The 13,811-nt window shown below is 31.1% G+C and overlaps 1 protein-coding gene across 2 annotated transcripts in view; it reads left to right on the top strand.

The window, feature by feature from the left end:
- The window catches only part of NOVA1 (NOVA alternative splicing regulator 1), a 143,754-nt gene that overhangs the window by 116,824 nt on the left and 13,119 nt on the right, over positions 1 to 13,811 (top strand). For both annotated transcript variants that reach the window (XM_039222330.1, XM_039222331.1), the window contains exon 4: positions 2,054 to 2,125. In XM_039222330.1, coding sequence (XP_039078261.1) covers positions 2,054 to 2,125 — 72 coding nt within the window. The remainder of the gene's footprint in view (positions 1 to 2,053; positions 2,126 to 13,811) is intronic.

The raw sequence follows: 13,811 nt of genomic DNA, 5'->3' as shown, positions 1-13,811 counted from the left end.
AAAAGTATTAAATAAATTGATGGAAGATAATACTAATCTAAGTGACTACAAATTCTGAGCAATTTGCTATTACTACTTTTTCCACATTGCTCTTTGCAGTGTTTCAGCATCTTATTGAGAATTGATAGCCAGGGTAAGGTGGATATCCTAGTGAACCTCTGGTACTTCAGGTTGATTTTACCCTGATGGAAATAGAAGAACCAAATGCACACCTAGTGCTTCTGTATGTTAATGAACTAAAATTCTAACCTTTTTTGAGAGAAATGGCCTCTAGATTCATTTCACATCTATTTCACCAGTGGCCTCAAAATCAATATAAGTGCAGAACAGATTTTAAGTGATGTTAACTCCTCCCAAGAATTATCCATAATAACACTTGTAACCAGAGATAGGAAAGTAAAATCTGTACTATTCAACATATAGTAACATGATGTCAATAATATATGTTCCAGCATAGTATTCCATGAAAAGAAAATAGTAGAGCAATTTTTAATAACTGAAAACGAAAGTCTCTCTGGAGAAATGACAGGAATTTATTACAAGGAATGACAACAGAAAACAAAGGTTTTGAAGATAAAGTTTTATCTCCTTTTATGAGGTTTTACTTCTGAACGTAGTTCATGTCCCCTTTTAAAATATGATTTAACAAAAAAAAAAAAACTTGGTATAACTCAATATTAAGTCTGGTTTTCCTCAAAGTATCTTAGGTTTTAACTTAAAAGAACCAGGAATTACTTGAGGAGTGGACTATTTAAAACATAATTTGATATTAGAACCAGTCTTTACTTTGTTACTGGAGAATAGTAAGTTAAGCAGAAGCCTGTAAATTTCTTATTCTATCTTTTATGCTCAACTGCTTTGTTCTATTCAAATTAGAACTTTTGAAATCTTAAATGAAGAATATGATTTTATTACATAATTTTATCTGCTTTCCTAACACTGCCGAACCTTTAAAGTTATGCTTTTGCTCATATCTGAGTAATTGTGATGCATATGTATTAATCTAAAACATAACGTCCACATAGAATTGTGTCTATACTATAAAACTACCCCATTTCACTTATTATGAAATATTATCTGTTGAGGGTACTTCTTAAGCAGTGCTATTTGCTAAGTGAAAATATACTTTTTAAAAAGAAAAAGGCTTGACATCTTACACTTAAAGTTTATTCTATTAGATGAAGTTTTTAAAAAATTTTAATGAATTGTTCAACAAGTATATGATGGTCTCATACAATATATTTTATATATAGTATGTATAAGTGTTTAGGAATGAAGTGGACAATAAATATGATTCCTAATATTTTTGTGCTTATTTTCAACACAGGCTGATGATGCTACAATACATCTATATTAAATTTTTAGTCTTTAACATAAATGATAATATTATGGGAATTTGTTAAAATGCGATTAGTTACTTGTATATTAATATGAGGTTAATGTTTACATTTTCAGATGGCCTCTAAATTTATTAAAAATTAATTTTTTAGAAGATAACCTAATATTAAGAACTCAGAACTGCAAATTTAGTTGCTTTTAAGTATGGATCCCTAAATTCATGTGGAATCAACTTGTTGGTGATGTTCAACATATTAAGTAGGTAGATGCTTTTATGCCAAAGTAAACTTCATTTCACCACTTCTTCCAATCCCCGACTGTATTCATTGATAGAAAAATAACTCTTTCAGTTTTACTCATTGAATTTCTTGAATTTTTGTTTGACATCTCTTTTCCCCCAAGCAAATAAGAGGGAAAGAAAAGAGACTACTATTCATGAATATGGTCAGGATACCTTTAATACTCATGTGAATTTTTATCAGTCACCATCATGATTTCAAGTCATGAATTTATTTTTACATGCTTATGCATGCATATTTACATGCATTAATTACTTAATTGATCTTAAATTCCATTAAATTTAAGTGAATAGGAGAAATATTTGTTCATAGGATTTTGTTCTCGTTATATTACATTTTATTTTATTTTGTTTTATTTAAATAATCAGTTTAAGGCTTTTAAAGGTTGATTTGCTCCTGAACTGCTTTGTTCCCAGACATTGCCATCTTCCCCAACTACCACCAAGTCCTCTCCATCTGATCCCATGACCACCTCCAGAGCTAATCAGGTACAGTATCATCCTGTCATCTACACCATACTTTTCACGGGTGATTGCCTGCACACTGGAAAAAAAGATAATGGTGGGTTAAGGATGTATTCGTTCATTCACATATGTGCACCATGACCAGATTCCAAATAACCTGAGAAAGAAATCTCCATTATTCCTGTAATTTATATGCATTTTTAACTTTAGATAACAAAAATATATTCAGAGATAGACTTCAGGAATTTTGGATTTTACTCTTAAAATTATGACTTTATGGAGCTCTACAGGTTTTTTATTGAGTCACTGTTTATAATCTTCATTATTGTTTCTTCATAGGATTATTGGTATATAAATTAAGAATATCATGTATGTACAACAATAAATGTATAAATATGACTTATTGAGCAAAGGTATATCTTTAAAAGTGAATGCATTTTCAGTTGGTTTTTTATTTCAGACATGCCTTTCTATGTAAACAGTTTTCAACTTTCAATGAAAAACATTTCTAGCAATCTGAAAGTAACTGAAAATTGGTGTTTGTGATAATTTTAGTGCTGTTTAACAACTCAGGAAATGGTATTTTCTTCTAATTTAATACTAGCATTTTCTTTGGTGGAGTGGCACACTTTGAAATTAGAAATATCAAACTAATGTTTGATTTGATGATTGTTTTGGTACTGAATATTTGTAGGCCATTTTTTAAAAATGTAGTTATTTTTGGCACATTTAAATATATAATCTAAAATATTTATATGTAATTCAGAGCCATAATGTACTTGACAAATGTTGAAAAAAATATTCATTAAAATGATTAAACACATTTTCATTTTGTCTGAGTTGAGCTTCATTTAGGTAAAAGATGTTTTTTTTTAATATTTCTACTTTTTTTTTTTACTAATATAAGGCCTTATGGGATTATTCAAATATTAAACAAAAGTTTATCTTTTTAATATATTTTTCATATAGCTGACTAATAAATTATTAACTTTGAACTATATTTGCTAACTATATTAAATGTGCCTTTTGCATGTAATCTAATACTTTTGCAATCTCAGGAAAAATTTTAAAACAATACCTGGAAGCAAAACTAACATGGAGTGCTATATTATTCTATAGTAGGAGCTTGATTTTCATTTTATGCAGTAGCGTTCCCTTTAGACAAAATTACTTTATAACACTCACATTTTAGCCCCAATAAATTGGTTAAAATAATACACATCTCTAATGATGAAACCCAACACTTCTCTTTGAAGGAAATGGTATGAAATAAATGTGAGAAGAAAACTTATAATATTAATGCATGAAGTTAAAAAGGTGTTTATACATTTGCACTCTATATGCCTATCTCTTACAGGAACCTTAATTATATGATATAGAAAACTATTGGAACAACTGACTTTATTTTTTAAAGTTTCTCTTGTATTTTGTCATTATTTTTTGAACAAAAATGACAGATGAGCACAGGAGCAATAAAAATAAAACTAATGATTTTTCTCAGTGTATCAAGTAAAAAACCCTGGATCTGGAAAGAAAAACTATCTCAATAGTTTTGTCTTTGCAGTTAGATTTATACTTCCTTTTATTTTTTATATGAACATGTGAATTTTTATTAAATGATTTCTTTAAAAGGCTCATTTATACATTGAAGTTTACTAATAATTTTACCCTCCAGATATGTTACTGTGTCCACCTCTACCAATTCTAGTTTTTTTCTAATTTGAAGTAATAATTTGTTGTGGTTTTGTTCTCTGTCAACTATACCCACTTTATTTGTTAAATATATTTTATTTATAGTCTGGTTTCTTCTGATTTTATACAAAGAAGCGTAAAATCTCTTGTATAACATAAGGCAAGATATAAAAGAAGAACAAAACAAATTTCTTAAATTTACTGGAATTTTAGTCATTGTCCACCCTTATTTTATTAGTAGTTTATATTCATTGTATTCCCTCGGTATTTCCCGATAGATTCAACTTCACTAGGTTCAGCTTAGATATGTAAGGGTATATAGATAGAAAAATGGGTTCTAATATGATAATCTTAAAAACTTCATAATTAAAGTGAACTTTTAAACATATAAGAAAATTTTTTGTGTTGCAGCTAATATGATACCCTCTGCCGTTAGAAGTAACTATAAACTTTTTCCTTGTAAATTTTTATAAACCAATGTAAAATACATCCAGACAACTATTTGTGTTACTTCCATCCATAAAAACTAAATGAGTTATGATTGAGTTCTATTCCCAGAATAAGTAGTTTGTGTTACAAACTAATGTGGTATAAAGATCTAAGGAACTACTAACATTCAGAAAACTCAAAAGTAAAAAGCAAGATAATATACCAAAGAGTAAGTTTTATTGCAATTTCGACATTTGAAAATCTTTTCTTTAAAAAATGATTACATGTTTCAGTACCTACTAAATTTTACTTTTTCTACCCTCGTGTTTCTACAGATCAGACTGTTTCCATAGGTCACGCAGGCAGACTGTAACCACAGTGTTGTCGGTCTATGATAATTTCCCCCTGAAAATTGAGAAGTCTTACAATATGGTGATTAAAAGGCAAGACTAATGCCAAATGGTCTATGATCAAATCCTTGTTCTGCCACTTACTTGCTGAGTAAATTGGGCTTCAGTTTCCCCTTTTGTGAAATTCAGATAATTATAGCACTTTATTGGGTTGAAGAAAGAAATTCATTGTTCATGAGCAGTACAGTATCTAGAATGTAATATTCACCTTAAATGTTAGAATATGTTAATTTATTTTTTATGAAATATCTTTCAAGTGATATGGAAGAGTGTTCTTTAAGATGGTAAATAAGAGTATACACCTTATTAAAACTGAGTTTTAATCTTAAGAAAGGATTCTAAGATACTAGTGTTCCTACTTTTTTTACTTCAAAATGTTTCTGTAATCAATCTCTGCATGCTTTTTAAGATAGTTTATGCTACAGTTATTTTCTCTAGTGAGAATACTAAGTTGTGCTTTCTCCAATGATGAATCATCTTGCTATTATTTCCCTATTGAGAAAGAAGAGTTAGAAGGGCTAACTTACACTTTTGTGTGTGTGTGTTCAATATTGCAAGGTGCAACTTGGAAATTCCTTACAGGTGAAATTTTAAATATGAAGTAAATGTAAAGATATAATAAATAGAATTAGATTCTTTAAGCAATGTGTTTTCTAAAAACTTAAAAACAAAATATGAAAAACAAAGAGTTGGGTTTGATCAGTTTTGAGTTATTGATATTAAATTTTTCAGTCACTTCAAAAGTCAACAAAGTGGTTTTGTTAATTACTTAGTGGTGCCAAAAATTAAATTCCAGCCTTAATTTTAGATTCCTGGTGGTTAGCTCACCTAGGATTCTCCTCAAATTTCATGAAAAGAAAAAGGAAAACTAATGATTGCAGAAATACATGTTTAATGGACATTTATTTGTTTACTGATAAATTTGAAATTGTATATCAAAATATAATAAAACAAATGAAAATCAATAACTCATGTATAGTACCTTTGCTATGGTTACAGGAAAACACAGATGAAACCCACTGGTCTTTCTTTATATTCATGACTATAGATCTCAAATGGACCCTTAATTCTCTCAAATAGTCATAAGACCATTTACTTTTTTACTCTCTAGATGGCTATTTCATGTTTTCTTCTTTCAACCCCTGTATTAGCTTTCTATTGCTGTGTAACAAATTACACAGTGACTCAAACAGCACCCATTTATTATCTTGTAGTTTCCATAGGTCAAGAGTCTAGGCACTGCTTCACCGAGTTCTCTGCTCCTGGTCTCACAAAACTGCAATCAAAGTATCGGATGGAGTGCATTCTCATCTAGAAGCTTGACTGGAGCCTAATCTGCTTTTAAGTTGATCCTGGTTGATGGCAGCATTCAGTTCCTTGAAGTTGTATGACTTAGGGCCCTTACTTCTTCCTGTCTGTCGACAAGAGGCTGCCCAAGTTTCCTGCAGTATGACCCTCTGTACAGTAGGCGCTTTCTACCATGGCTGTTTCGGGAAAGTCTTTCTCCCGTGTGTGCTAGCAAGATGGAATCTTACATATTGAACTTAATCACATGTGTGACTTCTCATCTCCTTTATCATACAATATAACTTAATCACATTAGTGACATTCCACCATTTTGCCACCTTCTATTGATTAGAATCAAGTCACAACTTCCACCCACATTCAAACGGAGAGAATTACACAAAGCGTAGCACCAAGGAGGTGCATCATGGGGCCTTCTAAGAATTCCCATCAAACCTTCTATAATATCTTTTGCTCCATCCTCACTCCCAACTGATGATCTGACTTCCTGCTTCACTGAGAAAAATGAAGCACTCAAAGGAAAACTTCTACAAACTCACACTAAAACATAAACTTAATGAGCCAGTATGGATACCCACATATTCTACATTCTCTTACCTTCTCCTATCTAGAACCACTAATTTCAGTTATATGTTAAACACCATCCTTTTTCCTTTACTCAAGGAAATCTCTCAAGCAATTCTGCCTTCCTCTCTCCTTTATCCTTCACTTTTTTTGTCTCTATGGAATTATTCCCAGCAGCCTACATATATTTTCCCCCATCCTTTAATTCCACTTCCCCCACCAGCTAATCCCCCACTTCTTATACTCCTTTACAGCAAAATTCACAAATTGTTTTCTCTATTCTCTGTTTTCCAATTTTTCTCTTCCCATTCTTTCTTAAGTCCATTCCAGCAAGATTTTTGCCTCTACCATTCCACCAAAACTGTTTGCCAAGGACATCAGTGATGACCACACTGCTAATTCCATTTATTTGTTCTCAGTCCACATGTTACTTGGCCTATCATCAGCATTTGTCATAATTTGTCACTAACACTCCCTTGCTAAACTTTCTTTACTTGGCTTCCAGGATACTATACACTTGAGGTTTTAGCATCGTATCTTGTGCTTTCTCTCAGAATACTTTGCTAGTTCTTCTCTTCCCACTTAATTTTGAAAATCTCCATGTCTTAGGACTTCTTTGGGGTTTATACTTTCTTTCTCCTTATCTGATACCATGGCTTTCATATGTTACCAATCTGCAAAATTTATGTCTTCAGTAAGGTGCAGCTTTACTATGGACTAATAAAGCTTAAGCCTTAAGACTTCTTACCTCTACAGGGTTATTACAAGGCACTGTACCTAAATTTATGTTCATAATTTTGAATATATTTCCCAAAGACATCCCCTAAATTTTTATGATTCAGGTCTCACATAACTTGGGTTCATTTTTATCTCTAATCCCGCTCTCACTAAGAAACTGTAGACTGTCCAGATTCTTCTAGCAATTTCCACTTGCATATCTAATGGACATTTTAAATTCAACAGTCCAAAAACCTGTGGTGTCCAAAAACCCTAAACCTGTTCTATCTTTCTCAGCCTTTACCATCTCAGTAGAAGGCAATGCCATGCATCCACTTGCTCAGACCAGAAATCTTAGATTCACTCTCACCTCTTTTCTTTCATAACTAAATCCAGTTTCTATAAGGAATAATAGCAACTCTGCCTTTAAAATATAGAATCTTAATCACTTCTCATTACATCTACTGTTACCCTAGTCCATGCCTGTATTATTGCAATAGCCTCCATTTGGATTTCCTGCCCTTTCTACCCTTGCTTTCCAGAAGTTTGTTGTACACCAAGTCTGTATTCCTTTTAAAGATGTGTCAGGTTTTTGTGGGTTTTCCCCTCTTTGTCTATATCTATGATAGTTTCCCATTTCACTCAGTAAAGGCCAAAATCCCCAAAATGATATCCATTAATTTACAAGATCTGGCCCTTGCCACATTACCTCTTTCACTTCATTTCCTACTTCACCTCCTTACTACTCTGCCTCAGCCAAATTTATCTCCTTGCTTTTCCTTGCAGACGATAGGTGTGCTCTTGCTGCAGTTCTTGCTTTTCTCTCTGCATTAAATTCTTTTATCTCAGAGATCTACTTGACTAACACCTTCATAACCCTCAAGTCTTACTTCAAAATTCACCTTTTCAGTAAGGCCTACTGACCATCCTATGTAATGCTACAAACTGGCCTCCTCATTCTAGTACCCTTAATTCCCTTTATGTTGCAGTATTTTTTCCATCCCTTCATAGAAAGCCATATATTTGTTCTCATATTTACTGTGCATTGTCTCACTTTTCTAGAAAGTAAGATGCATGGCAACAGAGATCTTTGTTTTATTCTCTCATGTTTTACAAGCACTAACCTGGAGTATAATGGGTTCTCGATTAATATTTGTTGGATGACTTGTCTTAGAGGGATACATAGGCTTATGGCCTGTATGTTTAAAAATTAGTTTATTTTTGAAAATCCCTTCAAATGAAATTTTGAACATAAGTCCTCAAAAATATAAACCACCTGAATAAAGGATGCTTTAAATTTTTTATTGTAGTTCATTTATTTAATAATATTTCTTAGTTAATAAATGAATTTATTGAAATTTATTTTAAGTATAGTTGACATACAATGTTATATTAGTTTAAGGTTTATGACATGATTATTTGACAATTTTATACATTACACAGTGCCATGAAAAGTGTAGTTACCATCTGTCACCACACAATGTTATTACAGTATTATTGACCCTATTTCCTGTGCTGTACTTTGCATCTCTGTGAGTTAATTATTTTATAGCTTGAAGTCTATAACTCTTAATTCTCTTCACTTATTCCACCTATCTGCCCATGCCCTCCTTTCTGGCAACCACTAGTTTGTTCTCTGTATTTATGTATTTCTGTATTGAATAAAGAGGTTGAACAAAAGGACATCACTTTCGTCATTAGACTTCTGGTCTACTCAGAACACAGTTTGAAAACTAGTCAGCTGTTGTCTCAAGTATTGTCATAATTCTCCAACAAAATACCAAAATTTTCATTTCCTTCAGCGTATGTATGGAAGTTGGTATGTGTGTGTGTACATGTGTGTAATAATCAGAGTAGTGTTCATTAGAGGTGTATTTAAGAAAGTTCTAGAAAAATAGTGAAATCCAAATGTTCTTTTTAAGTGAAGTGTTTTTATTATCTACATTAGAGTTTATGTACTGTGCTTACTACTAGGATGAGCTTTATGAAATTGCTGATATTAAAAAATTGCTAATTGAGGGCTATTTCTTAGTATATGTCATATATATATCAAAATTTGCGAAACTTTCCAAGAGTAAATTGAACCAAAAAAAAGGATGGAATCCATATTAAGATAATGTACAATTTTTGTATAAGTACATAAAATGCTTCCTTAATGAATAGATAGACTTCTGGAAGAGAAAAATTAAAATAGAAATATCAGTACTTCTTAATTAAAATGTAAATGTATTGTAATTTTCATTTTCCTCCAAACTTTTTTTTGGTATTGTGGGGTATAGAAACAAAGGCAAAGTGATTTTAATATTCATATGAAAAACAAATGCCTAAGAATTACCAGGAAACTATTAATAAAAGGATTATCAAGGAAATAATATATTTGTGGGATGGCATATTTGATTCAGTATTAAGGTTTATTATAAAGCTATCATAATAAAAGGAATGTGATATTAACACAAATACATATAATTGATCAGTGAAACCTATTAGGTTCTAGAAATCCAAGTACATATGATGATTTACTGTATTTTATTATGCATTAAGAAAGGTAGTTTAACTTAGGGATTAAGAGAACTGTGATCTGGAGCCATAATTCCTGGCTTCAAATTAAATCTTTGCCACTTTCTAATTTTCTGATTTGAAGAAAGATCTTTAACTTTGCCATTGTGTTTCTCATCGTACAAATGTGAATAACAACAGGGTCCCTAGCTCATAGGTTTGTTATGATTCTTAAATGAATGAATACATGAGAAGCACTTAGAACACTGCCTGCTCCAGAGTAATATTTAAGTGTCATTTTAATTCATTTTAGAAAAGGATGTTTTATTTAATAATAAACAGTGTTAGTATACTTGACTATTCACCTGAAAGAAAATAAATTAAGACCTCCATTCTGGGTACTATATAAAAATAAATCTCAATACATTCAAGATTGAAACTGTAAATTGTACTGTGTGAAATCAAGTTGAGGATAACTTTTTATTAAGCAAGAAGGAAATCCAGAACAAAGGAGTAGGTTAAAAGATTTGGTATATACTTTATATTTTTGGTAAGCAGAATACACATTAATAAGCAAAGATGGCAGTATCCTTGGAAAAATCTATGTTAAACACATGACCATGAATTACTAACTCTAGTTTAGAGGGAACTTCTAGATATGAGGGGGGAAAAAAATAGGTCAAGATTATGAAAAGACACTTTACAGAAGAGGAAATGGAAATATCCAGTGAATATATGAAAACATGTTTAAGCTCAGTAGGCATTAGGGAAAGATGAATCAACATCATAAGATTATACTTATTTTTTACCAAACAGATAAAATTCTGTGTGTGTTAATAATGTACATCAATCAGGAACACAAAAAAATCTGTGTATGTGTGCGATGTACATTTATAAATTTAAAGTGCTGGCATGGATATAGGAAATAATCATCCTTATACAATATTGATGTAACATATGCTACAATATTGCAGCTTTTGAGAATTTATCCAGTAAAACTTAATGCACCGATACATAGGAATATAGAAACAAGGATGTATATATCACAGTATTATTTGCAGTGGCAAAAGTTGGAAAACAGCCTGACCTCTAACAGGAGAATAACTGAATAAATTATGGTATTGCAGAATATTATGTGGTGATACCATTAAAAATAATGAGTTGGAGCCACACAAATTGGCTTAGAATAGTGTTCGTAATATATTATCTAAAGAATACTAAGTTCTAAGAAACATATGGCCCTATGTTTAGTAGTCAGAAAACCTTGTGTTCGTGTATCATAGAGTGATGACAAAGACATTATTAACTTTTTCTGTTTATATCTCTACATTGTTTTTAAAATGTTAACTGGGAATTTAAAACAAGCTGGAGAAAATGACTTCAGTCCTGGTATATACTGTGTTTTAAGGGATATAGAGTGGGAATTTCCCAAGAGAAATATTGGATCATCTTTGACATTACGTATCTGTTTGAGCTACTTGACTCCTCTTTTTCTAGTCATGGGATACTTTATTGAATAATTTTAGGAAAAGTCACAAGAAAGGATTCCGGCCTAGAGGAGACCTTTATTAACTGACAAAGGAAATGACACTTTTTTCATATTTTAAAGTTATATAAAATTACGTATTATATGTAATATTTTTCTTCACATTTCTTAATATATCAAAGTCTCTCAATCCTACTTTCACATCAAAAAATACCTATGGAGATACTTAATAGATCTTGCAGGAGATTGAGCATTTATATTTAAAGAGTCAGAGAAATGTTTTCTGAAGCTGTTTACTATCTGAAAAATGCATATTAGTAGACTAAAACGATTATGTACTATACTAACACTGTCTTGTCTCTCAGACTTTATCAAGGCTTTTTTTTCCCATTAAATAACGTACTTTATGTGAAAAATAATAAATTAAAGAAACTATTTGATTTGTGAAAAGTTGAAGAATAGGTGTTAGGTTTAGCATTGAGAATAGTAAGAGTTTACTACTAGTACAATTTAAAGGGTTATTATGCAAAGAATGATTACCCTTTCAGATAGCATTAATAGTCCTTGACGATTACCAGGAATGATTAGGAGTTCTCTTACCTCGAAGATCTTTATATACAGATTACAAAAATTACGGAAAAGGGTTAAACTAATGCTTCTAACGATATTCATTCCATTGCAAACTTCTAAGTTAGTTTATTATGCTGTAGATAGTGTGTTCTTCATACCCACTGGTTGGAATCAGAGGATCTGCCTGAGAGCAAGTTAAAAACTGCTGTTGAACGTACCTAATTTATATTTTCATAACACACCATATGGTAAATACCAGATTATATGACCTTCCGAAGTCCCTTTTGAAGGAACAATTCCATATGCACTTATATTCATTTTTATGGAAAATCTAGTGCTTTTCAGCTATTCAGACTGAAAAAAAGTGGTATACTTCAGGGGAAAAGAATGAATAGTCACTGTAATGTTGCTCATTTTACATCCCATACATGGGTCAGGCATTGGCTCTTAAGTAGGCAGATTTGCAATATTCTGTCTTTTTGGACTACCTAATAGGTAGAAGTGTTTTGTTTATCTCATTGACGTTTTTCTTGCAGCCATAGCTGCAATAATTCTTACACCACAAAGTGTTCTCAAGACAGAACATTATTCATGCATTTATATAACCAAAGCATTTAATGCTCTGTACTCTGGCATGTGTTTTAGTCTTCTGGCTGTGTGTGTGTACAGTTCAATAGAACTTTTTCTTATTTTTCTATTAAAGCCATACAAAAGGGGCAGTTATCAGGTCTATTTTCAACATTTTACTTTTTAAAATGCTTAGAAACTGGAAGTCTGTGAATGTCTTTGCATGTTCTTTCAGATAAGAGTAGTTTTGCCAGGTTACAGAGTTTAACTCTTAAGTTGTTTTTCATTGTTGGCTTTTCTAATTTATCTTTGATTAAAGAATATTCTAGAAGATAATAAGTTGATCATTTTCATCTTTTCTTCTGAACCTAATACTTTTATAATTTGTTTCATTAAACATTTGGTTTAGCTGTTGTTTTTTTCTTGTATTAGATGATAGTTTTTTTAAGATACTCTTTAAAAATATTTAGAAAAGGAGGGGCGCCTGGGTGGCTTAGTCGGTTAAACATCCGACTTTCGCTTAGGTCATGATCTCGCGGTTCTTGGGTTCGAGACCCGCGTCGGGCTCTGTGCTGACTACCAGCTCAGAGCCTGTAGCCTGTTTCAGTCTGTGACTCCCTCTCTCTCTGACCCTACCCTGCTCATGCTGTCTCTCTCTCTCTCTTCTAGAAATAAAAAAAAAAAATTTAGAAAAGGAAATGTTCTATTGCATTAACTTACTGCAAACTGTTTTGAGCCAAAGAATAAAAGTTATAAAATTAATGTTTTTTATGATTTGTTAAATATTAGAAAGGAACTACTTCAATTCATATATAGGGAAAGAGCTTAGTTTTGTGACTTATAATATAGCTTGTTAAATTACAGACATTCTTCTGTAGTCTTTTATGTTAGTTAATATTTGTTAATATTTATCTCAAGTGTTAAGTAAGAATAATTTGTGAAATATTCATTTTCTTAACGATAGTCATTTGTGATAATAAATTATCAAATTTTACTAGTAAAATACTTAAATGCAAACATGTATTATCTTTTAAAAAATAAGTATTGGCCTCAGAAAAATTGTTGATAAAATTAAACATAAGTAATGTTGTGTTAGGATGATTAGTAAATGTAAAATACCTACAAACACCTGTATTTTACTTCAGTAATAGCTTAAATCAGGTTAAAAAAATATTGCATATCAATCTTCTCAACTAAATAATAACATTTAATTTTAATGGTAAAAATGGCTTAATCAAAAATTTGAAAAAACAAAATTAAAAACCCAAATTATACAAGTTTTAAAAATTCACCTATTTACAGAAGTTTAAGTGGAGATTGATTTTTCAAACATAGTTGAGACATTTATTTCTGAAAATATCTAATTAGTTTGGTCTATCGTAGAGTATTAAATCACCAATGAATAAACTCAGAATTTAAAAAAATTTTTAAAAAATTTTTAAATTCTAACATTAACTTTATGCTTTTCCTAAAG

The sequence above is a fragment of the Hyaena hyaena genome, unplaced genomic scaffold (genome assembly GCF_003009895.1).
Source record: "Hyaena hyaena isolate Hyena2069 unplaced genomic scaffold, ASM300989v1 scaffold_1101, whole genome shotgun sequence".
NCBI classification, from domain to species: Eukaryota; Metazoa; Chordata; class Mammalia; order Carnivora; family Hyaenidae; genus Hyaena; species Hyaena hyaena.
Note: the sequence above shows the minus strand (reverse complement) of the source record. Positions and strands in the feature narration are given on the sequence as shown.